This window comes from Vespa velutina, chromosome 14 (assembly GCF_912470025.1).
Source record: "Vespa velutina chromosome 14, iVesVel2.1, whole genome shotgun sequence".
Classification (NCBI taxonomy): Eukaryota; Metazoa; Arthropoda; class Insecta; order Hymenoptera; family Vespidae; genus Vespa; species Vespa velutina.
The window spans coordinates 2,959,297-2,986,429 of record NC_062201.1 but is presented as its reverse complement, the minus strand read 5'-3'; the positions used below and the strand labels follow the sequence as shown (position 1 = coordinate 2,986,429).

The 27,133-nt window shown below is 26.8% G+C and overlaps 4 protein-coding genes across 10 annotated transcripts; 3 read left to right on the top strand and 1 right to left on the bottom strand.

Moving 5' to 3' along the window:
• The first annotated feature begins 1,082 nt into the window (after positions 1-1,082).
• LOC124954126 (26S proteasome regulatory subunit 8) lies at positions 1,083-3,581 on the top strand. Its single transcript, XM_047506560.1, has 6 exons — positions 1,083-1,288; positions 1,378-1,522; positions 1,691-2,101; positions 2,197-2,423; positions 2,513-2,788; positions 2,905-3,581. The coding sequence occupies exons 1-6, from the start codon at positions 1,271-1,273 to the stop codon at positions 3,043-3,045; spliced, it is 1,218 nt and encodes a 405-aa protein (XP_047362516.1). The 5' UTR covers positions 1,083-1,270; the 3' UTR covers positions 3,046-3,581.
• Positions 3,582-4,845: 1,264 nt separating this feature from the next.
• LOC124954125 (amyloid protein-binding protein 2) lies at positions 4,846-10,030 on the bottom strand. Of its 5 annotated transcripts, none has more exons than XR_007102456.1 (10): positions 8,226-8,923; positions 7,212-7,325; positions 6,867-7,117; positions 6,599-6,778; positions 6,253-6,508; positions 6,044-6,168; positions 5,695-5,974; positions 5,438-5,603; positions 5,072-5,372; positions 4,846-4,975 (listed from the first exon to the last, which is right to left on the bottom strand). XR_007102456.1 is itself a non-coding variant. In XM_047506559.1 (10 exons), the coding sequence occupies exons 3-10, from the start codon at positions 7,290-7,292 to the stop codon at positions 5,134-5,136; spliced, it is 1,578 nt and encodes a 525-aa protein (XP_047362515.1). In that variant the 5' UTR covers positions 7,293-7,325; positions 9,370-9,800; positions 9,859-10,030; the 3' UTR covers positions 4,846-5,133. The 5 variants fall into 5 exon arrangements, 4 of the variants coding, with proteins under 4 accessions (XP_047362515.1, XP_047362513.1, XP_047362514.1 ...); XM_047506559.1 differs by lacking the exon at positions 8,226-8,923 and adding exons at positions 9,370-9,800; positions 9,859-10,030 and having other exon boundaries at positions 4,846-5,372; XM_047506557.1 differs by having other exon boundaries at positions 4,846-5,372; positions 8,513-8,924.
• Positions 9,644-17,245, top strand: LOC124954124 (GTPase-activating protein and VPS9 domain-containing protein 1). The gene is made up of 15 exons (XM_047506554.1): positions 9,644-9,954; positions 10,634-10,767; positions 10,889-12,239; positions 12,363-12,544; positions 12,634-12,793; positions 12,879-13,052; positions 13,130-13,291; positions 13,385-13,732; positions 13,943-14,346; positions 14,421-14,892; positions 14,993-15,222; positions 15,381-15,637; positions 15,747-15,958; positions 16,053-16,438; positions 16,586-17,245. Exons 2-15 carry the CDS (start codon positions 10,636-10,638, stop codon positions 16,715-16,717), a joined length of 4,602 nt encoding a protein of 1,533 aa, XP_047362510.1. The 5' UTR covers positions 9,644-9,954; positions 10,634-10,635; the 3' UTR covers positions 16,718-17,245.
• Positions 17,246-17,382: 137 nt separating this feature from the next.
• LOC124954127 (sodium/potassium-transporting ATPase subunit beta-2-like) lies at positions 17,383-25,706 on the top strand. 3 transcript variants are annotated; one of them, XM_047506563.1, is made up of 8 exons: positions 17,383-17,586; positions 17,685-17,872; positions 22,852-22,992; positions 23,372-23,488; positions 23,582-23,763; positions 23,925-24,026; positions 24,612-24,783; positions 25,045-25,706. In XM_047506563.1, the coding sequence occupies exons 2-8, from the start codon at positions 17,722-17,724 to the stop codon at positions 25,152-25,154; spliced, it is 975 nt and encodes a 324-aa protein (XP_047362519.1). In that variant the 5' UTR covers positions 17,383-17,586; positions 17,685-17,721; the 3' UTR covers positions 25,155-25,706. The 3 variants fall into 3 exon arrangements, with proteins under 3 accessions (XP_047362519.1, XP_047362518.1, XP_047362517.1); XM_047506562.1 differs by having other exon boundaries at positions 17,383-17,599; XM_047506561.1 differs by having other exon boundaries at positions 17,383-17,872.
• Positions 25,707-27,133: the final 1,427 nt, after the last annotated feature.

Below are 27,133 nucleotides of genomic sequence, written 5' to 3'. Positions count from 1 at the left end.
CGTTAAAAACAGAAACGAACAAAAAAAGAAACAGAAAGCTCGAACATAACTTACGATGAGTCATAATCTAATCTAACAAATAAATTTTCATTATTAGCAAGAGAAAAGAAAAATGCATATAGAGATTAAGTTCATATTTAAAAAAAAAAAAAAAAAAAAAAAAAAAAAAAAAAAAAAAAGAAAAAAAAGAAAAGCAAAAAAAATTAACCCGATTTTTCCGGGTAATAGAAATTAGGAGAGACATGTTTGTCAAAACGTAACGGGATGGAAACCGCGATACTCGTACCTCTTTTATTAATGAACTTTTATTTTTATACATTTAAATAAACTCTTTCACATACATATAAGCGCGAGCGCACGCACAACAACATGCGCATAAAAGTATACATTATAGGTGTATTCTGTTGTACATATTGTTTCCCCCGAAAATTCTATATAAATACTATTGTAATTATATACTTGTACGTTATAATAAAAATAAAGATAAAATGATTTTGAATGTTACAAATATTTCTCTCTCTCTCTCTCTCTCTCTCTCTATATATATATATATATATATCAATCTTAAAGCTGTTCATCACCCCACATTATCTATGAGATAGAACGTCTAGCGCTATTGAACTTGTAATTCACATTTTGTGAAAAGCTTTATTAAAATCAAATATTATATTCTAAATAATATTTAAATTTGTATAAATAGTAATAATCGGATATAATAAAATAAAAAAAAAAAAAGAAAAAAAAAAGTCTATTCATCTACCTTAGAATTAAATATTAGATAAATCTAAACAATTATAGAAAAATGTAAATATAATTAATAATGATAATGATATTGTAAAATTGATTAAATAAATAATCATAGATATATTTATTTAGAATAATTGTACGTACCCATTTTAAAGAATAATGATCACGTAGCTTGTATTATTTCATGCCACACCAACTATAACAAAGCTTTACAAAAGTAATACTAGGCGGCGCTACGATCTATTCGAGATTTGTTTCGAAATAGAATATTCCTTGTAAGAATTAACCAATCAGCTTCGTTTAACAAAAGAGTTATAAAGCAGTTAATGACGCTAAGGTTATGGCAATCTACATCAAGTAAAATTTTAAGATGGCGACAAAGTGACAAGCATTTCTTAGTTGCTTTCGTATGAAGAATTGAATAAGTAAACTTTTATAGTTTTCGTTCATTTATATAAATAGATGGAATTATAAAATAATAGAATTTTATTATTATTATTGAGCATAAAATAAAAACTCAACAATGACTCAAACAAATAGGGTAAATACAGCTTAACCTAATATATGGTTTTTTTATATATGGTTTAAAATAATCAAAACTTATTTCATTATATTTTTATTATAATTTAGATGGAAGTAGATGAGAAGAATGCAAAGGGAGAAGGTTTTAAGCCATACTATATAACGAAGATCGAAGAATTGCAGCTTATAGTAGCAGAGAAAAGTCAGAACTTAAGAAGATTACAAGCACAGCGTAATGAATTAAATGCAAAAGGTAATTTATTATTAAAAATGATATCCGTTTATATACAAATCTTTATTAAAATATATGAGAATTGTCAGTAAAATTGATTAAAAAAAAAAAAGTAATTAAATTGACAGCAAAAATTAATATACGTATTTAGTCATTCTTGAAATTTTATCATTTTTGCTCTTTATATAGTGCGTATGTTACGAGAAGAATTACAGCTATTACAAGAACAAGGTTCCTATGTTGGAGAAGTAGTAAAACCAATGGATAAAAAGAAAGTTTTGGTCAAGGTTCATCCCGAAGGAAAATTTGTAGTAGATTTGGATAAAAATATTGATATTAATGATGTAACACCAAATTCAAGAGTAGCATTGCGCAATGAAAGTTACACATTACATAAAATTTTACCTAACAAAGTAGATCCTCTTGTTTCCTTGATGATGGTAGAAAAAGTACCAGATTCTACTTATGAAATGGTAGGAGGCTTAGATAAACAAATTAAAGAAATCAAGGAGGTAATTGAATTGCCTGTTAAACATCCAGAGTTATTTGATGCACTTGGTATTGCTCAACCAAAGGGTGTTCTTTTATATGGTCCACCAGGTATAAATATAACAAGATTTAATTTTAATAAAATATTAAAATAATTTATATGAAGATAAAATATATTAACAATATATTCTATAAACATCGAATAGGAACAGGAAAAACTTTGTTAGCAAGAGCTGTTGCACATCATACTGAATGTACATTTATTCGTGTATCTGGTTCTGAATTAGTACAAAAGTTTATTGGTGAAGGATCAAGAATGGTTCGTGAATTGTTTGTAATGGCAAGAGAACATGCTCCATCCATAATATTCATGGATGAAATTGATTCCATTGGTAGTTCTCGTATTGAATCTGGATCTGGTGGTGATAGCGAGGTATATTTATTATAATAACTTTTTACATATATTTTTCTATAATCACATTAAGAAATTACTAAATCTATAATCAATTTGGCTATTCTTAGGTTCAAAGGACCATGTTAGAATTACTTAATCAACTAGATGGTTTTGAAGCAACAAAAAATATCAAAGTTATTATGGCTACTAATAGAATAGACATTTTAGATCCTGCTTTACTTCGACCAGGCCGTATAGATCGTAAAATTGAATTTCCACCTCCTAATGAAGAAGCAAGACTTGATATTCTTAAAATTCATTCTAGAAAAATGAATTTAACACGAGGTATAAATTTAAGAAAAATTGCTGAACTTATGCCTGGTGCATCAGGAGCTGAAGTAAAAGTAAAAATTTTATTTAATCTTATATTTATTTCATCTTTATTTTATTTTCTTCTTTGTCTTTTTTTTTCATCTCTCTATTATATCTAAAAATAATTAACTATTGCTTATATATTTAGGGTGTTTGTACAGAAGCTGGCATGTACGCTCTTAGGGAACGACGAGTTCATGTAACTCAAGAAGATTTCGAGATGGCTGTCGCAAAAGTTATGCAAAAGGATTCAGAGAAAAATATGTCCATTAAAAAATTGTGGAAATAATTATTTCGAACAATCAACCAGATTGTCTATCAATTATTACCACATTTGCAACTTTTATAACAATGTTTCTAATATATATATATTGATCAATCTGTATGTAGAGAAATAAAATCAGTTAGCTATAAAAACAAAATCATAACTTTTTCAATATTTGTATAACTTTTTTATTTATGCATTCTTAACATTTACATAAAAGTGTGATTTGTTTTTATTTAAACAAGCTAATATTAATTAAAAATACCAGGCTCACAAAAATATTTACACTATATAATTTTTGTCAAATTATTTTTTATATACTATGGCTTGGCACATTAATGAAATAAAATAATTTTTTTAAACGTTTATACGTTTTTATATCATATTAAAAAATGAAGTATGTTAATATTTTGAAATAAAAAATAGTCCTTAAAATTCAATATAACTAATTTATATAAAATATTATTTTTACAACAATAAAATCTCTTTTGTATGAACAAAAGATGAGAAATTACAATGTATTCATACTTTGACACTGGATAAAAGATATTTTCGCATGATTCTGATCATCGTTTTAATTATCTACTCATATATATATTTGCTTATTCGTTTATTCTGGTTGCTGAAATGTATTTCGTCTGACCGATTTTATGACGTGGCTTAGACTATATAAAACGAGCAAACGAGTTTTATGATATATATAACTCTTTTTATATATATATATATTTTTCGAAAGGTTCAGGAATAGAATTATGAAAATTTCGTAAAAAATTATTGGTAAAAATATAATCTGGCTCAAGTACTCTGTAACAGTTGTCTTATTTTCACTTAACCCCTAATATAAAGCTTAAGCTGTGCACTTTTTTTGTTTTATATTTTTTGTTTCTTATATATAATATGATAAAATCGTAAATAATTATTTATATATATATATATATATATATATATATATATATATATATATATATATATGTGTTTTCTCTTAGCAGTAAATATGATTGTTATCAAATTTTGGTTCCGCTATATTTTTTTATTTATAAGCTAAACAAAGATACTTATAATTAGTTTTTATAAAGTACTATATATATATATGTATGTATATATATATATATATATATATATATAAAACTTCACATTTTACATTCTAAAAATAAAACACACAAGAGAAAAGCTAACTTGCAAATATGTTATTTAAGTTTAAAAAAAATCTCCCATGTAAATATTGTGACAATTATCTGTATGGAATATAATAATTTTTTGATTCACTATAACAAGTACAAATAGTATTAAATATAAATTTTTTCAAGAAATAATTTCTCTAAAGTAAATACTTAAATCTTTTGCGCAGTAAGTAAAAGCAAGTACATAAAAAAAGGCGTTTACACACCTTGTAATATATATATATCACAATCACATATGTACAAATTATACTAAACTCAACTGTACATAACAGAGATCTGTTATTTACGCATGTTATTATTTTCTATTATTAATAACGATTAAAAATTTTTACATTCTAATATTCTATATAATTATATTATATATTCTTGCATTAATGAACATTATAAACATTATAATGAACATTATAATTAAAAAATTTATTCTACAATAAATTTAAATCTTATACACCAATTATTTAAGTCAATAATAAATTTTAATATAAAAAAAAAAAAAAAAAAAAAAAAAAAAAGTTTACACTTATAATCAAATATATTTGTTTAAAATCAATAACAGGAACTCCTATAAATTTAAGGGCTAATTATGTTAATAGTAGGATGTGCAGAAGTGCAAGAACGGATAATCGAACAATTAAGGATATTTCTGTATGATGCAGTACATATATAATTCATTCAATAATTCACAAAAATGCTAGTTTATCGCTCTGTTATATGTCTATATTAAAAAAATAAAACAAATCTTCGTGTAATTGTAGTAATAGAAGTGGATCATTGATCTATACATAGAGTTACAATTATTTAATGGAGATTCTTACGAGTTGCTAGTTTTGAAAATTTTGTTTGAATCTACATCATAATAAGTTGGTTCTTACCAATTAAATTAACATGTGATAATTAAACTAATGAAAATTCAATCAACATTAGATGATTTTTTTTATATAGTATCACATAGAAAAAACGTTCTAATTACTTCCTCAATTTGCTGTGGTCGTTCTTCAAGATCAATAGGCTGATCTTCTAATTGTGCATACTCATCTCTAAGTTCTTTCCAATGATTAAAAATATCTGTATACTCTAAAACTTTATCACGTTCATCTAATTTTGTATAAACGTGTAAAAGTCCACGATAATCATATTCCAAGCCACTATAACTTTCTCCAAATAATTTTAAACCTAAGAAAAATAATTTCAATGTTAATAAAGAATTTGTAAGATGCACTAAAGAAAATTTAACTTACTAATTGCGATGCTGCGATAATAAAGTTTTTCTGCATCTCTGTATCGGTTCATTTGGAAATTATATAACGAGGCCAAATGACCCACGCTTAAACCAACCTCATAATCCTCAGGTCCTAATAATTTTTCCTTTATATTTATAGATTTTAAATGCATGGCTTCTGCTTCCTAAATATAATTATATAAAAAAAATTCATAATAACTTTTATTTATTGAATTATGTAAATAATATCAAATGATATTAGTATTATATGCGCACCTCAAACTTTCTCATACTTTGATATAAACGACCCAAATTGCCATAATGTTTTGCCGTTTGAACATTAACTTCACCAAACGTTGTTTGTGATAGTTTTAAGGCAGATAAATGCAAGCATTCAGATTTTTGTAATAAAGTCTGCTCCGACAAAGGCATGGGGGCATTATCTAAAGCTATTTCTTCAAGTATTAATGCTTTTACTCTTTTTGCACTTGCTAACATAATATGAACTCCAGCAAAAAGTTTTTCCATTATATCTATAGCTTTGTCAACATGGTCACTGTACATAATAAAATATTCATACGTAGTTTTATTTTTATTTTGGATAATTTAATATATCAAATTTTACCTTGCTTCTTGAAATTTCCCCGAATTATATTCTCGTACGTATAAAGCATATGCCAAATCTTCATGCGCTAATGCAACATGGAGATTAGTCTTCCCAAATATTGCTTTTTTAATGTCTAATGCAGCCTAATATTTCAGAAAAATATTATCACATATAAGACTATAGATATATTAACAGACAATGAACATCATATCATTCAAATAATTTACCTTATAAACAGACACGCTATTCACAATACAATCGTAATTTAATAGATAAAATCCATAATCTGTTAAAACATCACTATATTTTGGATGACCTGTGTCAAAAATTTCTCTTGCAAGATAAACTGCTTGTCTAATTAATAGACCGGCTTTTCGAAATTCTCGTTTTACTACACATGATTTTGCTACTTGCCTTAAAACATCAATTATTACCCGTGGTGGCAATGATGGATTTAATTGTTTTAATGCTTCTATACCCCATCTAAAGCATAATATATCAAATCTTATCATAAAAGTAATTATTTTACAAAATCTATTGTTTTTATAAAATGTTATTATACAAAATACTTGCTTATATGCTTCATCATATTCACTTCTATTAAAAAAAAGAACACTAAATTCTCCATATAATGCCGCATAATTATTGCTGGTATATCCTGCACACCTTAGTTGTTGTATTGTATCCATAGCAATTTTGTGCGTTTCAGCTGCTCCACGAAATGTATAATATGCTGCTTGTGCACGTAATAATCTAAAAATCACAATATATACCATACTCTTTATATAATTTGTTGAATATTACAATAGAAAGGATCGAACAAATGAATGTTGAAACATACTTGCAACTACATTTTAATGTACGACATAAATTTTCAAGAGTTCGCTCATCCACAAAGGACAGTCTCATACAAGCTAATAAAACCTGTTCACTTTCTTTATACCAGCCAGCATCGCTAAGAAATTCGCCAAGTCGTAAGCCCACATTTATTACTTTATCATGATCCGCAAGTATTTTTTTAACACGAATACAGCATAGATCATAACTGATCGCTAACTCTTTTCCAACCATTGTCCCATGATCCATAAGGGCCTTAGAGAATCAGATATTATTGTAATAATATTATTACTATATTATAATGTATCAGAGTTTGGCAAATAAGACAGAGATCGTTATAATAATTTACCTGAAAGCTCTGTAATAAATGTACACGACGATTTGTGACATTGAGCATCCTGGAAAATGTTTCCAAGTCTCCAAGTTCCATTCCTAGTAAACATAGTCTTCTTTCTTGATATAACTAAAAGATGTTACAATTACTAATTGTGTGAATATTTTTATTACATAAATATCACATATCATTTATCTATATCTATATATATATATTATATATCATGTACATATAAGCATATGTATATACATATATATATACATACACATATACATATATATATATATACACAAATGACGAATAAATAATTAATATTTTTTCTAAATTTTATTTTCATATCTAAGGTAATTCATCATCAAAAAATAATCTTCAATTGTATTATCATATCTTTGGGGGAAAAAAAAAAAAAAAGAAAAAGAAAACTAAATACATATTATATACATTAGTATAACCTAATTTGTACAAATATTTGATTACAAAAAGACATTTACTGTATTCAACAATAATTCTATGTCTTAAAATTGATCTTCAAAACGCATAATATGTTTTTGTATCAACATATCTATCATTAATACAATATTGATATTATTCTATTTCCCATCACATAGAACAATATTTTTATGAACAATTAATGTATATAATTTATTATTCAAAATTCAATAATAATCCTCTTTCCCTAAATCTCGGCCCTATAATACTCCGCCAATGTAACAATATAACATTGATGGAAAATAGAAAATCGAATAAGCCTAAGATAAAATTTTCTACAATCCAATGTCGCATTAATTAAAGACTTTATAAATAAAACGTTTCCTTGATTCCTCGTTTATAAAATTAATATACACATAAAGAATCTTAAGATTTTTTCTCTTAACTTATGTACAACGTAACGCGAATGAATAAGAAAATGCGAAGAAAAATAAACATATATAAAAAAAAAAAAAAAAGAAAAAAAAAAGAAAAAAAAAAGAAAGAAAAGAAAAGAAAAAAAAAAGAGAGAAAAGCTTCTTTCATCGCCGAATTTTTAACCTGATAATAAATATCGAAGACGACGTTCTCAGGTAAATATACGAGATGTTTTTTGAATGCGAGCAATCTGTCTGCAATCGCGGAGACGCTCAGTTTATAAAGTGTTTTTGGCGATTGCACTAGTTCCTCCCGTCCTTCGGCCATTTTCCCAGGACCTTATCCTTTGTACTTGTATCTCTCTCTTCGACGATACCACCAATAGAACTATACGTTGCGTGATCCGTTTGATTACCAGAAAATAATGCATAGGAAAGAAGATAAATACTATGTCGTATGTTGTGACCAACCAGAATCACGCTGTCGTGAATAAATTTGACAGCTCGACAAAACGTCTCCGTACACGGATGACGTTTAATACACGAGTGCGTCATTAAACGCGTCTCTCTTTTTTTTATATCTCTCTCTCTCTCTCTCTCTCTTTTCTCTCTTTCTATCTCTCTCTCTTTTTTTTCTCTCTCTCTCTCTCTCTCTTTTTCTTTCTTTCTTTCTTTTTTTTATTTCCCTCTACTCTGTCTCTGAAATACAACTCTCATACATGTTTTCATCATAGACGCATACGAATATACGTATTTCGTTCATTTATTCATTTTATATTTCAATCGATAGATATTTTTATCAGAAGAAAAAACTATATTCAAATATTTCACATACGAATCGTTTTTAATATTTATTTTCTTTCTTTCTTTCTTTCTTTCTTTCTTTTATGATTATTATCTTTTCATTGGTTAGGAAAAGAGAATGGCGTTCTAAATCTATCTCTCTCTCTCTCTCTCTCTCTCTCTCTCTCTCTCTCTCTTTTTTTTCTTTTTTCTTTTCTACTTTTCTTTTCATTCTTTCTTTTTAGATAACATCGATGAAATAATTTCTATTTATTATTCTTTCGAAAATAGAAATGATTTTCCTAGGGTAATTTTGTTTTTCTTTTTTCTGTGTTCATTATTAACGATCTGTTAAGAAAATTGATTTTCTTTTTTTTTTTTTTTTTCTTCTTCTTCTTGGAGGGCATTTTAAATATAGTAATAATCGTTCGAATAATATATTGAATTCGACAGACACGATATATTTGTAAATATCATATCGAAATTGTTATTATTATTTCGATTAATTTAAAGGGTAACAATAATTAAATTATCATTTTCATTACCTCTTTGGAATTGTTTTGTAATAATATTCAATAACACTAATATCTATGTTTAAATTAAATACATCATTGCACTTTTGCATTATACTTCGTATAATCACTATTTAATGATAATTACATTGTCATTGCATTGAATTTAATTACGTATTATTACATATTTTTTTTTCTTTCTCTTTTTTTCTTTTTTTTTTTCTGTTTTTTTTTTAAGAATGCACCTTGCTCCAAAGGTGCATCCTGGTGCATCCTCCTTGAGTCGCACTCGATTCGATCAAAACTCATTCGACTTCCGACGGTTGTTGGCGGTGGATCGACATCCGGTGCATCTGTATAAACTGCACTCTCTTTCTACCAAAGTATTACGAACTAAGTGATTTCCTCTCTCTCTCTTGCACTGCGTTGCGATTGGTTAGAAAATAGACTGTTTTTGTCATTGGCTAAAAATCGAGAAAGTCGTAAAGAAATTGAGTATTATAGTTATCGGAAAATTCTAACCTGAAATAGAAAATGCATATTGTTGGGTGTGTTACTTCGAACTATAAACGATAACAGACATTTTTCCTGCTGTTGTCAATTGCACGTGTGCCTGTGGTAAGTGATTACAAATTATTCAAATGTTATTTTTCAAGTAAACGACATTATTTTCCCTAGTTCTCAACAGCTATTCGTAATATGACGTTGTAGAAACTATATACGACGTATTATTATTCGTCAATTGCTTCTTCGAGTATGGAACGTTATAGTTGTTGAATGTTATTTATCTCCTGACTCATATTCATATTATACTTATATAATTAATATTTATATATCTTTTAGAAACTATTAAACAATTGTATCTTCTTCTTTTTTTTTTTTTCTTTTTAACATTCATTTAAGAACTATTCCCTTTGTTCTTGTTTTAATGAGAAACATCATGATTTCTGATGTCACCTGACACTTCCTTAATTCAAGGACTAAGATAGATACATTTATACTCTTTAATAGCCGTTTCTAACAAATCAAATTTAATAAGGATATATATTGTTTTTTACATTAAATATATTCTATGTACAATAGAAATATAGATTTGAGAATATTTCATAAAAATCTTAATGTTTAATTTATTAATATCAATATTTTTTATTTTTTAATATTCTTAACAAAAGTAGTAATATAATTTATTAAAATGACTATATATAAAAGATATGATTTTTAATATTTATATCTGTTTATATGATTTAATTATATATTAATATTATTAACTCTTATTATTATTATTTTCTATATTTAGTTATGTCATCAGCAAACAGCGTAGAGTCCCTTGGGACATTGCAATGGGACATGATTGACTTAGCTGGTCATTTGCGGCAAGAGCGTTTGTTTGTTAACTCAGAACAACAAAACTTACAAACACTGAATGAAAAGGTATGAAATAAAATGAAAGATTTTTTTTTTTTTTTTTTTTTTTTTAATATAATAAAATTTTTTTTCTTTTATTATTTATTACGTAATACTATTATGTAGCCAAAATATGTGATCTTTTCAGGTTTTATATATGTCCTCGGACCTAGCTCAGCAAGCATGGGTTACGGCACAACAGAGAGTTAATTTAAATCGCTTGATAGTTGCAAGGCCCGATTGTACGCCGGCTTCTTGCTGCTACAAGGCAAATACACTTGAAAATTCCAATTTTATAGATGCATACAAACATTTAAATTATCAAACATGCTTATCTTATGGCGAATTTCTTGGTGCTCTACGGAAATCACCTAAATTACTTGCATCTTGTTTAGTTGTCGGTGATAGAATTGTTCCAGATGCAATTCAAGGGCTTGTACAATCTTTGGCTGCTGGATTATATGGCAGCTGTTTGTTACCAGAGGATAAAATTTTAGTTCTTAAACTTTTAAGACAGTTAATGCTTTTACAAATAATTCCTTCAGATAATCCACGAAGACTTCTTAGACATGGCACATGTGCATTTTCTAGGTTTTATTCGTTCTTTCATGAAAGCCTTTTCTCTGCAAAGTTTTTTTTAACTGCTGCATTACATACCCCTATTATACAGTTGCTTATGGAAGATGAAATATTTTTGGATATCGATCCAGATAAAGTACCTATCAGATTTCCGCCTACAGAAAGATTAAAGAAATTTGGAAAGGAAGGTACTCCCGAATATCAGGCTAAATTACAACGATATAGATTATGGACAGTCAATTCTTTATATCGTATTACACAGAGGTTTATTATCAGTATTAGAGAAAATATGCATTGTTTTCCAATCAGTATTTATTGGCTTGTTAGACAAATGGCTGGACTTCTCAGTAAAAATGGAAATGTGGAGCCAAAAGAAGTACATGCTATGTGCACAGATCTTGTATTTACATATTTTATATGTCCAGCAATAGTTAATCCAGAACCATATGGTATTACAGATGCACCGATAAGTTATGTAGCAAGATTTAATTTAATGCAAGTTGGTCAAATTTTGCAAATACTTTCACTTATGAAATATCAAACTATTGATACAAAAGCATTTGATTTGTATAGAAGATTTGAAAAAGATTCTGTATCTTCCATAATCGATGTAATGTTAGAAGGTGCAACAGAAGATTTGGAAGACGAACCTACTATAGTTGATAATAATAAACTTCAAGGCCTGTGTCGTTCTGCTGCATTATTTACAGAGAATGAATTGAATACTCTGACTACATTTTTACATACATTAGCAAATGATAGCAATATGGATGGCATTTCACACATGAGTACATTTGATAAAAAGCAATTAACGGATATGCTTTCACAACTGCCGTTAGGATTACTGAATAGTAATAGTAAAGTTTCTAATAATATCTATTTGGAAACGCCCAATAAAAAAAGTGGTTTCTTAGGGAAAGGTATATTTTTTTTTCCTCTTTTTTTTTTTTTTTTTTTTTTTTTTTTGGTACATAGAAATAATAATTCTTTTTGCTGTAGAAATTTTCATGATTTCGTTCGTTAATATTTTGTTTTATCTTAAGGAAAAGATCGAGTTACAAAGATGTCCTCATCTCCCTCTAATGTAATAGCAGATATGCAAGATGAAACAAATGGTACTTCAACGCCCGAAGATGAATCTTCAGATAAAAATTCACAAGATGTGTTAGTTATTCCATTTGGCCCAACAATTGGAGAATCTGTTGGCTTGCTTAGTGAGCAGAAAGTACGTGTATATATTATTTATTTATTTATTTTTTTTTTTTTTTTCCAAAGATAACATTTTTGTTTCTATAATAAAAAAATTGTTCAAAGGTTTTGTGCATGGAACTCCAAAATAATGCAGAAAATAGTTCTGTTACATTAAATCTTGCTGATGATATGGTAAATGGTCATGGTAGAAGGGATTCAAACAGTGCTGAACGTTTAGAAACACAAGAAAAAAGAACAAGGTTTTCTTTAGCTCATGATGAAGGTAAAATTATAAAATGTATAAGTTTATTAAAAAAAAAAAAAAAAAAAAAAAAAAAAATTAATACTTTTATTTTTCTCTTTTACAGTGTTATTTGAAGGTTCTATTGGTAATACATCAGATAATCTAGAAGCTGTTTCAGAAGCTGCCTCCAATCATAGTGTTGCATCCTCATTAGAGTTAGAAACAGAAGATCAAAATGATAATTTATCAGACATGGTATCAGCCAATGTGTCAGGAAGAGGAACACCCAATATTTCTGGTTTGTAAATTTCTATTAATGAATTAAATTTATTTATTTTTATATAAGTCAAATTATATATGAATATATATTTTTAGGTCGCGATACTCCATCATCTCAAATCACAGAAGGTGATGACGGACGTATTGCAGGTGAAGTAAGACAATTGGATTTGCCACCACCAAATATTCCAACTAAACAAAGTCGTTCAGAAATAGATGATAAATTCTGTAAATTTGAAATTAAAAAACTTATTGAAGGTATGTCGTTGATGAAGATCAGTTTTTTTTAGAAATATTAAAATTTTAAATAAATATATATATATATATATTTTATATATATATTTATTATAGGAGATGAAACAGTTTCTATGGTTTCTGACACATGGTCCACTGATGTATTGGCATCGGATAGTGAAATAGTAGAACAACAAGAAAGAATTATTTATCCTCCTTCTTCTGAACAAATTCCGCCAGCTTTACCTTCAGAAAATGCTCAGGCAATGTTGGATATTAGTGAGACTGCATCTGAAGCATGGAGTACGGATGTACTAGCTAGTGATTCAGAAAGACTTACCGAAGTGGATATGGATGATACAGCTAGCGTTGCTAGATCCGATGATACAACTAGATCTGAAATAGAAGTTGAATGCCGTGGTGAAGCGGAAGCTGGTGTAGAATCATTACCATCTGCTATACCGCGTAAGTATAAAAGAATATTATACTTAAGGAATTAGGATTAAATATATAATTATTTATTTTCTACAAATATGATCATCGATATTTAATCGTTTTTATATAAGATTTATATATCATATATAAAAATATGAAAAAAAAAATATTTTGAATATAAAGAGATTATTAATAATCATACTTGTACATCGATATATTATTAAATAATATTAATTTAAGCTTTAGGAACAGATGATCCTTCTGGAATAGCTTATCATCCAATACCTGCGATCCAAGAAGATTCTGCTATTCAACTTGTCGCGCCAATTCCTGATTCATCTTCGTCTTCTAACGTAACTGGTCGTGGTGGAACTAAATCTGATTATAGAAGAAGCACAATGGAATATGTTGATAAAAATGCTAATACCATAAACAGCACGGATTATGGCAAACCATTCCACGAAGACAGTCTCGTTCAATTAATAGACAAATTGCAAATTGATAATGATCCAAATCTTGTTGATCAAGCAGTACATAATCATATTGGTGCTGCTGCTGTTACACCTGCATTATTACTGGCTAATCATATTTCTGCTCCTACGCTATCCAATGAAAAATTGCATAATGGTGATGCCAAAGGAGAAGTTAGTATCTTTCTTTATTTCATTCTTTATTCTTTATTTTATATATATATATAAAATATTACTACGTTTTGCAGGAATCAGAAAGTTCATTGACTGGTGTTGATGATGTGGTTGTACGATTAAGTACAACAAGTTTAACATCTAGCAGTAGTTCTGGATCAGAAACTCGAGCGAAGAATAATGCATCATCATCCGAATTACCATTGTCACTGCCGATAATTAATGGTAATTGTGATGTGACTGATAGTGTTGCTTCTAATTTCCATAAACCAACAGCATCTACAGGAGCTATTCCAAAAAGTATAAGCTTTGATAAGACAGCTGAACGTGGCGATAAAGAACTTTTAGACGATGATCAGAAAAACAAGCGTGGTTTCTTTGGTAAATTAAAGATGTCACTTAGAAATCGTCGGGGAAAAGTTATTCGAGGAACTGATGAATTGAGATGTTACGATAGAGAGTCCGGTGGCGATGGTATTGATATAGGAAAACACAGATTACGTAGAATCATGTCGGAAGATGTAACATCAGCTGGAAATATCATTGGTATGTTTCAATCATGTTAATCGATGATATAATTATTATCTAAACATTTTTTATAACTAAAAATTATAATGAAATTATATGTATATATACATATATACAGATAGTTCGGATGATATTTTGGCAAAGTATAGAAGAAAGCCTAGTACAGCTAGTGATACTGCTTCTATTGAAAGTAATCAATCACGTACGAAGGAAGCAGAAGATGAAAGACTTTCAATAGATCCAAATAATGTAGAACTCTCTTTTGCTTTCATTGATGCAAAACGAAAATTACGCATGGTACTCAGTACTGCTGATCTTCAATACATTCCATGGAGCTTTGCATCCGAGGTAATTATTTAGTTTATTATTTAGTTTAAACTTTTTTAATAGAATTAGTTATAATATATTCGTTGAAATACGTTTTTGTTTTTTTTTTTTCTTTTATCTTTTCCTTTTTTTTTCTTTTTTTTTTTTCTTTTTAATGTGTTAATAATATCTCTCAACAGAGAAGCAGTTGGTCACAAAAGGAAAACGAATTGGTTTCTTTCCTTCAACTTCAATTGGCCGAAGCTATTAACTTACAGGATAGAGCATTGATAGCTCATTTACATGAAACTTTAAGATGTGTTAGATTATTTAATGACGATGGTTGCAGGAAATTATTCAAATCTTTGAGAGAAGATTATCAAAGACGATCATCTTATATTGCATATTTGATTAGATGTCGACAGGGTTTATTATCAACGTTAGCCCATTTGGACAGGTAGAAATGCATATACATAAATATATATATATATATATACAAAAAAATTGTTATTAATATCATTGTTATAATTAAAGTTTAAAAATATATATATATATTTTTTTTAAAGGTTACATGTTCGAGTGAAATGCGATCGCGATGCTGTTAATAATCATCTCGTATCCGTTTTTGTAAGAGTGTTTTTGGAAAAAAGAGAAACATTGTTTCTACGTTTTTGCGATGAATTCAAGAAGCTTACATTGGCCGATGAAAAGCAAGATCTAGTTGATAACTTCTTGAGTAAAATTCATGTTGAAATGGATAATGATCCAATCTGGCAAGGTATTAATAAATCAATTAACGATATTATATCATTTTATTACATATAATCTTTTGCAATTGTGTATCATAATTGGCGTGTATATAACTTCTTTAGCTGCAAGCGAGTCTCAATTGAAGTTAGCCAAAGTCGTTGTAGAACGAACTGTCATGGCTCGGGTGTATCATAATGCTCTTTATCCAAATGGAGATGGAGATGTATATAGAGATCAGCTTCTTTATGATCATATTAAAAAGCTTGCTAAAGTTATAACGCCTAATCACAAGGATTTACGCATTCCAAAGGTGTATCATTACGAATGTCCTTGGCCATGGGCCCAAGCTGAATTAGCTGTTATTTCTGCATATAAAACACCTAGAGATAAATTGCAGTGCGTATTTCGTTGCGCTACAACAATAATGAACTTGTTATCTATGGCTTCTGAAAGAGGTATACCTGCTGCTGATGATTTAATTCCTGTATTCGTTTATGTTATCATAAAGGTAAGTAAACGATAGGTGTGTTTTATTAATTTTTTTTTTTTTTTTCTTTTTTTAATATTTTTTTTTCTTTTTTTTTCCTTTTTTTTTTTCTTTTTTTACGCGATAGTATAAGAAGAATTAAATCGAAAATAAAATAATTATTTTCAGGCTAATCCACCATCTTTATTATCAACTATTCAATACGTAGATAGTTTTTACGGGAATCGATTAGAAGGAGAAGAACAATATTGGTGGACTCAATTTTGTTCGGCGATTGAGTTTATTAAAACTATGGATTAATTTTATTTGCAAGAGATTATTATAATATAGCATAATAACAAATGGGTTGCACAGAGATTAATTTAAAGCTGTAGCAGCGTTGTAATATAATTATTACCCGAATAATTTCATAATTGTCGTGATTTTACCGTGTAAAGCTAAACACAATGATAAGAGTTATATTTCCCCCACATTTTACGCTAAATAATTACCAAATAGCATTGATTCTTGCTTTTCGATTGAAATGTAATAGTAGATTATATCCAATTCCAAGTACTTTTATAATTAATGTAATAACATAAAATTATACTTCTTTTCACCTCACTTAAGTATTAAGTAGTGAGAAAAAAAATGCGAGAGCTCGTGTGTAAATAAAAAAAGGAAAAAAAAAGAAAAAAAAAAAAAGAAAAAAGAAACAAAAAAAATGGTTTCATAAACATTTCAATATCTATAGAACAATAATATTGTATTTCGTTGATTACTTCGCTTATGTTAATTTACAAAATACTTGACAAATGTAATATTCAAAAGTCTTATCAATTATTTCAATTCATTCGTATCTTATGAAACCTTCACATTTTTATTAGATTAGAAACGTAAATAAAAAAAAAAAAGAAGAAGAAAAAGAAAAAGAAAAAAAAAAAACTAAAAAGAAAGAAAAAGGAGAAGAAAAAAAAAAGAACAAAAATGTATTTGAAAGCGTAGTTTCGGACCACTTCAAAGTAAGTACATATACGGTATAATCAGGCTGCGCAGTAGGGTTGCGCGATAAATTCTATTCGTTATCGTCGATCGCGCGTTGGCTTTCAGTTGCCGTTCGGCCGGCCACCGAGTAGGATCTCTGTCTCGTCAGTGGCCAAAATTAAAAATTTTTCCTTGATTTTGCGGAGGTATTGTTCTTCGGTATTAATTTTTATCTCATATTATCGACATTCTCTTTGCATTTGGACAATAAACGATTGTTATCTGTTGCTCCGACTAACATAAGCGTCATCGAAAGAACATATTGTCGATATTGATACAAGATGAGTACACCGGGCAAGCAAGTGCGGAATGGTACTTACGAGTTCGATTACATGCGTGTGCCCGAAAACAAAACACGATGGGAGGTTATACGTGATGGCATTTACAATCCTGTTAATGGTACCTATTGTGGCCATCCACCTAAAAAGTGGGGTAAGTTCGTACTTTCATTTTCTTTTTATCCTTCGTTTTCCTTTTTTCTTTCTCTCTCTCTCTCTCTCTCTCTCTCTCTTTCTCTCTCTCTCTTTCTCTCTCTCTTTCTATCTCTCTCTCTCTCTCTCTCTCTTTTTCTATCTCTCTTTTTTTCTTTCTCTCTCTACGGAAATAACACAATCATTCGAATTTTTTTTTTTAATTCAATGAAAAGTAATGACGATAAAATAAAAATATTTCAAATAATATCTCACTTCAAAATAACTGAACGTATATACTTTTTAAGAATAACATTATTCATATACTTTCGATTATCGAAACTATCAAATCGATCGAATCGATTGATCGTTATATGAAGATCAAGAGAGAAAGAGAGAGAGAAAAAGAGATGAGCTTGAAGTTTCGTAAATATTTCTTTCTTATATTTAAAAAAAATTCATTTAATTATAATTCTAAGGAAGAAAAAGAAGAAGAAAAATTAATGGACACGATCGTACGTGAAGTTTAAAAAATAAAAAATAAAAAATATGCGACGAAGGACGTAATTATAATTGAAAAAATTTATGTTTCTGTGTTATATACATGCATATATATATATATATATATATATATATATATATATATAAATATATAAATATAATGTGACTAGGTTTGTCATTGTCAGACGACAAATCTCGTTCGTCGACAAAAAGGAATCCTCATTAAATTACTCTCATTACTTGAAACTACCCAAGCAGTTGTTCTCCTTCGCTTCTTCTAATTCACTTCCTTTATTCACGGGAAAGGCACGTGTCTTGCACACACGCGTGTCTGTTACTCGAATATGTAACCGTAACCGCATTATCATAGTTTGTACAACTTTAGATACTTCTTCTTCCTCATATTGTGTCGATTTTTTCTCTATTCATTATTGTCCTTCAAAATGCATATGAATATTTCATTATGCTAATTTTCGACAACGACGACGACGACGACGACGACGACGACTATTACTTCTATTTAGCCAACGATATACTTGTTAAATAATATTTATTTATAGTAACAATATTTAGAAATATCTTTTCTAAAAATTAAAAATTTTTTTTCTCTATTTTGATGAAAATTAACGTTTCAAATGTTATCGCATGAAAATTACTTTTTAAAACGTATTATCGTTGACATTTTTCTCGGAATAAAATTTAATGAGACAATTTCTTTTTTTTTTCTTTTCTTTTCTTTTTTTTTTTTTTTTTTTTTTTTTCTTCCCTTTCCTTTACTTTTCTAAATTTATATATTTTAACACATACAAAACAGCACGGTAGAAAAGTTTTAAAAATATTCAATTCGATTGTCAATATTGCGATGATTATAAAATAATTTCTAATGTCTGATAATCGTACATTTATTATATATTTTGGGTGTTTTGTTTTGTTTTTTGTTCTTTTTGGTTTTTTTTTTTTTTTTTTTTTTTTTTATGGTAAATTGAAATTGAAAAAACAAAAAATTTTTTTCTAATTAATTCGTTAACCTTTCGTATTATACCTCAATTATTTTCTAATCACAGAAATGTCAAATATAACTTCTTGTAGTATATAATAATCATTGAAAATTGAATTATTGTATGATATAACATATCTTCATTTGAAGTCTCGTTGTTTATTCGATAGACAAGAGCAAATCTATACCGATCTTAGTTTTAATACGCGAGTAACAGTGTTCAGAATGTAAGCATTCCATTGTCTCACGTGACGGTTAAGATAATCAACTATCATTTTATTCGTTTCCGTGTTATCACGTTCTATCAGACTATTAACGCGAAAGACGTATAATAAAGACGTACGGATAATAATTGCTTTTGACGAAAATGCCATTTGAAATATAATATTTTTTATAATGACATTAAATTATTCGAACAATTAAAAATGTGAATTTATTTTTTTATTTATTTATTTATTTATTTATTTATTTATTTATTTATTTATTTATTATTTCACAGCAATAAATAATATATCGATCTTGTAATCGACGAATTCGATTTTTATCGTTTGATCGAATCTTGAAAATATTTAACGAATTATTCTTCTTCTTTCTTTTTTTTTTTTTTCTCCATAAATAAATCGAATTGAAGTTTATTGAATAATGCTTAATTCAAATTGAGATTTATTAAGTGATGCTTAATTCGATTCTTATAGATTAATCGTATCTCGAGAACATTTATCGGATTTTTTTTGTTTTTTTGTTTTTTTTTTTTTTTTTTTTTTTTTTTTTTTTTCGAATAAATCGAATTGGAACGAGATTAGTTTATGTTGGAATTATTGGAACGAGGTTAGTTTATGTTTGAAAATTAAAAATGAATGATTAAACAACGAGGAATATACGTTATTATAAAGAACTCATTGGTAATAAATTCGAATTAGAATTAAAATTTGAATTAGAAAATTTGCCTGCCTTGACGTTCGTTCGAAGAGCTATCAAGTTCATCGAGATAAATGTACTAGTGTTGGATGCCTTTTTTCTTTCCTTTTTTTTCTTTTTTTTCTTTTTTATCTTCTACGTTTTCTAATCTGAATAAAGACAAAATACATTTTTACAAATTTAAATTCAAAGGATGCTTTAAAAAAAATCTAAACTCTAATTAAATAAATTCGATGATAATTACTGTACGTAAATAAGGACAAAACAAAATGAAAAAAAAAAATATATATATATATCGAAAGATCAGATGAATTTGTTTTTTAGTAACAGAATTAATTTTTACGTTTACATTATTAACATTTCTAATAAGTACGAAAAATGATGAGTAATTTATTTTTATTTATAAAAAAAGAAAGAAAAATAATTACTTATGTACAAAGTACACGCACGTACACATATACATATAATATATTATATAATGATGTGATAATTGTATTAAGAAATGCCATGGGATCTTAACTTTGAATGTTCAAATATTTATGTAATTTATTTGTAATACGATAGTTTCTTTCAAATACATATTTCGTGTCATTGTATTGATAAAACTGTTATGATAGAGACAACATCGCTGTCCATTAACATTCGACGTTCTAAGAAGGAACAAATTTCATGGTTTAGTGTTAAAATATCTTAACACGTGACGCACATTCAGACAAATTCATATTTGTTCGAGTTATCACTTTCCGCGTATCGTTTTCGTTCGATTAACGAAAAGTATTAACTTACACACTGTGACAAGTAACCTAATCATGACGCATAAATATATGTATATATAGATATCATAAATGGTGCATTAAAAAGTATCATTTATTACGTTATAAAATATTAACCGTGGGAATGTACTTACATTCGCATATGATATTCCATACGATAAATTAATCATTTCATTGACAGTATTAGTACAATAATAATAAAAATAATATAGTCGAGACACAACGTCAAATTCAAAATGACGCGCAAACTTATTATTAGCAATATTACCTTTTCTCACGCCAAGATAGATTTTCCTCGTGTTCGTATCTGCGTAAAAAAAAAAAAAGGAAAAAAAAAAAAAAAAAAAAAAAAAAAAAAAAAAGAAAAAAAAAAGAATAAAAAAAAAACACGTCAATTTAAAAATGGCGCGCTCAAACTTGTTTGTTAGCCATATTACGTTCTCGTATTTTCCTTATATTCGTTTTTATTACATGGAAATTACAAGGGAAAAAAAAAAAATCAACAAAAAAAAATTTAATCAATAACCTTTCCATTCGAGTAGAAGTTTAAATATGTTCGCAGCGTATAACTTCTTTCTCATGTTTACGTTTCGTATTAACTCTGAAACATACTTTAACGTGTTAAGGCCATCGTCCTACTTTGATTCTATTTTGGATCTAAATGTATTCATTATATAAATGTATTGGGAAATATTTCTTTACTAGGGAAAAAGGCGAATATAAAACGTATTCAGTTTTGTTTACAATATCGTTTTTTTTTCTTTATTTCTTTTCTTTTTTATTTGTTTTTTTCTTTTCTCTCTTTTTTTTTTATTTTTTTTATTTTTTTTATTTTTTTTTTTGAACAGAATTAAATAATGTCGAATTAAAATTTGTTGTCGTTTTCATTTATTTATTAATTTATTTATTTTGAAAATCGTTCAAGGTCACGTAAAATCACTGGTACTTGTATATTTCAATTTATTAAATAAATTTTTGATCAATTTTGATTAATAATTTGCAATAATAATTTGGAATAATAATTTATTAAATAATTTGATATTTCATGATATAATATAAAGGACGGGTGAAAAGTTCTTGAATGATTTTAAAAATCATTCAATTAATATTTTTTTTTCTTTTTTTTTTTCTTTTTTTTTTCGAGACTTACCTCGAGGCTAATTCTATTTTCAGATTGTAAAACTATTGGGAATGTTTGGCTCCACCTGTATTAATGTACTTCTTTATTTCTTTTTATTTCTCATTTTTATTCTTTTTTATTTTTTATTTTTTTATTTTTTTTTTTTTTTTTTTTGAAGGATACTATGATATCAAAGTTTTAACTATTTATTATAATAACTATTAAACGAGACTTTATATATATATATATATATTTTTTTTTTTTTTTTTCGTTAATACGACACAGAGATATCGTCATTAAATTTTTGTTCTTCATACGTTCGAAAAGATTAAGACGATAGGAGCAGAACTCGAGAGTTAACATCGAAGCAAGAAAATTATATTTAGAAAGAGATTTTGGCGGACTGCCTATGCTTTAAATAATTTCCGTGTTCGATCGAGACGGAAGGTTGAACATTTTCTCAATCGTGATGATTAAAATCAATGACGCAAATATATAATTACCGTAGAATCAACGGAAGAAAAATATCAATATTATTTATTTTTTTTTTCTTTTTTTTTTTTCTTTCTTTCTGTTTTTTTTTTTTTTTTTTTTTTTTTTTTTTTTTTTTTTCCTCCTCTTTCATAACTAAAAATTAATCGAACCATTTATTAAATTTATACAAACATGTATTTTCGTTATTTATCTTTCAGCTTGGACTGCAGTATTTTATAGCTGTTTCTTCTCGGTTTTGGCTTTGCTCTTTGCAATTTGTATGAAGGGCCTTTTGTCGACTCTAAGCAACGATAAACCTAAATGGATATTAGAGAGTAGTATCATTGGGACCAATCCAGGTAAACCATAAATGTATATATATATGTATATATATATATATATATATATATATATATATATATATATATATATTTCAATTATACAGCGTTGTTTAAAAGTTCCTATACAGTATGAAGAAAAAAAAAAAAAAAAAGAAAAAAAAGCAACCACCCTGTATATTTTATTCGCTTATACGTGTAAGTCAATAATACAGAACTCTAACGTTATTTACTTTCTATTTACTTTCCCTTTATGCTAATCAAAAGTTATTTATATTGGAGATATATGAAGGTAGATATTATAAATAAAATTAAATAATTATTATGTAATATATTGAAAATAAATTATTATATTATTATATAATTTTTAAATGTCACTTACGTGTATTCGCGTTAAAAGGACTTGGATTTCGGCCAATTTCGGACAATCCAGATGAGAGATCTTTAATTTGGTATAGAGCGTCGAATGCAACCGAAGTGGAAAAATGGACGAAACTTTTGGATAAATTTTTAGAAGGTCAGACGATAATATCTCTTGTAATATATTTTTAAAATATGCACTACACGCAATGTTTATCACGTGATTATGTAAATATACAAATTTCTACAGAATACATAGATTCGTCTCTTTTACCAAACGGTGGTAGGAATCAACAGATTTGCAGTTATAATCAACCACCAAAGTCTGGAAATGTTTGTGCTGTCGATGTCAATAATTGGGGACCTTGTTCGCCAAGACAACAATATGGTTTCAACAATTCAGCACCTTGTGTTTTTATTAAATTAAATAGAGTAAGAAATTACAAACAAACAAACAAAAAATAATAATAATAATAATAATAATAATAATATAAAATAGAAAAGTAAAAAAAAAGAGAAAGGAAAAAATTCTCCATCCCCCCAAAAAAAAAAACCTTCTTTCTTTTTATTTAAACAAATGTTTTCTTTTTCAGATATATGGATGGATACCCGAATATTATAACGACACTAAAGATCTACCATCGGATATGCCGATTAGCTTAATCAATCATATTAAAAAAACCAACAGTTCTTGGGTTAGTTAGTCGGTCAGTTAAATCAACCAGTCGGTATATTAAACTTATCGCGCGTTAATATTTATAAATAATATTATTAATATTTAATTAATTAATATTATTTATTAAACAGTGATTAATCATTGAGAAATGTATCTTTGTTTTATTTTTCTATTTTCTTTTTTTTTATTTTTGTTTTTTTTTTTTCTTTTTTTTATTTTTTCTTTTTTTTTTTATTTTATACTTGTCGATTTTCATGAAAATTCGGAAAATTTTCTATAATGTAAGCCGAATTCATCAATGTTTCGTATAATCGAAATCAGTTTGCTCGTTGTATAAGCTGATAAGATTGTATCGTTTTATTAGACTCACGTACGTGTGAACTTGTAAGCTGTGTGATAATGAAAAGATTAATAATTCAATGTTCGTACGGTCAGAAAAAATCTCAAGATAATTTATAATCTTCTTCTTCTTCGAGTATATATATATATATATATATTTGAAATATTTTACTTTTATATTAGTTAATGATGAATTATGTTAATTGATCATCATCCGTACAATATTCATTATATAATCCTACATTATGTCACATTTTAATTATAGTTAAATACTGTGTGGGTATCATGCAAAGGGGAGGATCCATACGATAATGAAATTATCGGTGAATTAGCATACTATCCGCAAAATCATGGTTTTCCAGGATTTTATTATCCGTACGAGAATATTCAAGGATATTTAAGTCCACTCGTAGCTGTACATTTTCTTCGACCAGCCAGTAAGTCTGTCAATTAATTATCTATTTTTCTAAACAGCTTAAAAAAATAATATATATATATTATATATTATATTAACTTTTAATATATATTAATATATATTATATATATAAATATATATATATAGAAAGAGAGAGAGAGAGAGAGAGAAGTACAAATATAAAATAAATTAATTAATTAATTTCTATATTGTGCTATGTCAAAATATCCATAAATTATAAATATATGTATATATATATATATATCTCCATGTATGTTTTCAGGGAATACAATAATCAACGTTGAGTGTAGAGCATGGGCAAAAAATATTAAATATAGTACGAGAAAATCGGAGAAAAAAGGTGCAGTACATTTCGAACTTATGGTAGACTAGTCACATATCGCAACATTCTATTACGAAACATAAATGTCTTCTATCTGAAGTAATGTCAACTTGATTAGAAAAAAGAACATTTCTTCATTCGAATGTGTAAACATTATGCCGATGCAGAATCTGATTAGAATTATCTTCAGTATAGTAAACGTGAACTCATTACTAGCTATATATACAGATTGATATTGGCTGATAATGAGCACAAAAGGACGATATAAGAATTATTTAAAACAAATTTCTTTATTATTTTACATCAATATAATAGTATCACTATTCCATTAATCAAATCATTCGCAAATGAAATAGTTTCATTATCAATCATATCTAATAAGTTTTAACGTGATATAATATTTATATGTGTATGATAGATGTAAAATTTTAATCTGCCTAATATCCTATGTGTTCTACAATAGCGAAAAGTGTGCCAATGAACTTATTGATCGATAGAAATATTTTGTAATAGCTTATTACAAAAAAAAAAAACAAAAAAAAACAAAAAAAAAACAAAAAAAAAATAATGAATGCGTGCGTTATCTAGTTATCAAAGAGGAATCACACAAGTCCTGTTTTATATAAGCATTTTCTGACATCTTGCAGTTATCTCCATAAGTAATAACGCGATAATGATTATACAATATAAATTTAGGTTTGTTTTCTTTTTTTTTTTTTTTCTTTTTTTTTTTGTTTCTCTTTCTTTTTAATAATGCTTGAAAAACAGCTGTTATAGATAATGATAATAATGAAAGGAGAACGTAGAAATAGTCATATAGTACACAAAAGAATAGGTATTAATTTTTCAATGATATAAATATCTTACTTGTATGTATATGTATATGTATATATATGTATATGTATTTATATTTATGTATACATATGCATATACACATACACGTACAATATATATATATATATATATATATATATATATATGTATTGTGTGTATAACTTAATATGCAGCATTATTTTCGTGGAGAGGTACTAATGACTTAATTTTATTTTTGTTTTCTATTTTTTTTTTTTGTATTGAAACTTAAATAATACTTTGCAAAGAGTTCTTAATTCTCGATTTAAACTTAAAAGTTTTTTTTTTATTTTTTTTTTTTTTATTTTTTTTTTTTTTTTTATTTTTTTTTTTTTTCCCCTTTATTTAGAGAAACTTTCATACATTGCATTTCACAGCTGTTGATATCAATTATAAATGATCACATTTATTATATTCTTTTCATCGAACAATAACAAAAACAATAAATAATTTTTCGAAATATTGTATATTATAATTTTAAATTTGGAATTTAACATTACCAGTATATTAAAAGATCTTCATTCGAAAAATTATAAATTTTGTTATAAAAATCAAAAAATTGATGCAATTTTAAAATAGAGTCATCACATCGTTGTTATTAATTATACTAGATTTTAAGATTTGATTGTGGAAACTAATTACATATGTATAAAATGTATCTTATATGGGTGTAGGAATTATATTGTAATTTTATGTACTTATAATCCCTTTGTTAGAATTGTTCATATAAAGGTGAATTGTAATTTGTAATTATGTTACATAATGACATTTTATGTGTATGTATGTATATATGTCTATGTATGTATATATATATATATATCTTTATATATATATATATATATATAAAGATAGTTTTTACATATTATAAATACTTTCTAAAAATACATTCTCTAAAGGGATATGTACTTACGAAAATGCAAAGAGAACAAAAATCGAAATGTAAGAATCATATTATAAATATTTCTTTTTCTTATCGTTTGATCATTAAATAGTTAATAACAATTAATAATTAATAATTTCAAAATCATATTATAAATATCATAATTCGCAAAGATTAATTAAAGATAAAGGTAATAAGTAAACATTATATAAATAGAAAGTTATGTAATGACATTAAATATAATAATATAATGAAATGTATCAAACCACCAATACGATATTTAATTATATTTTATGA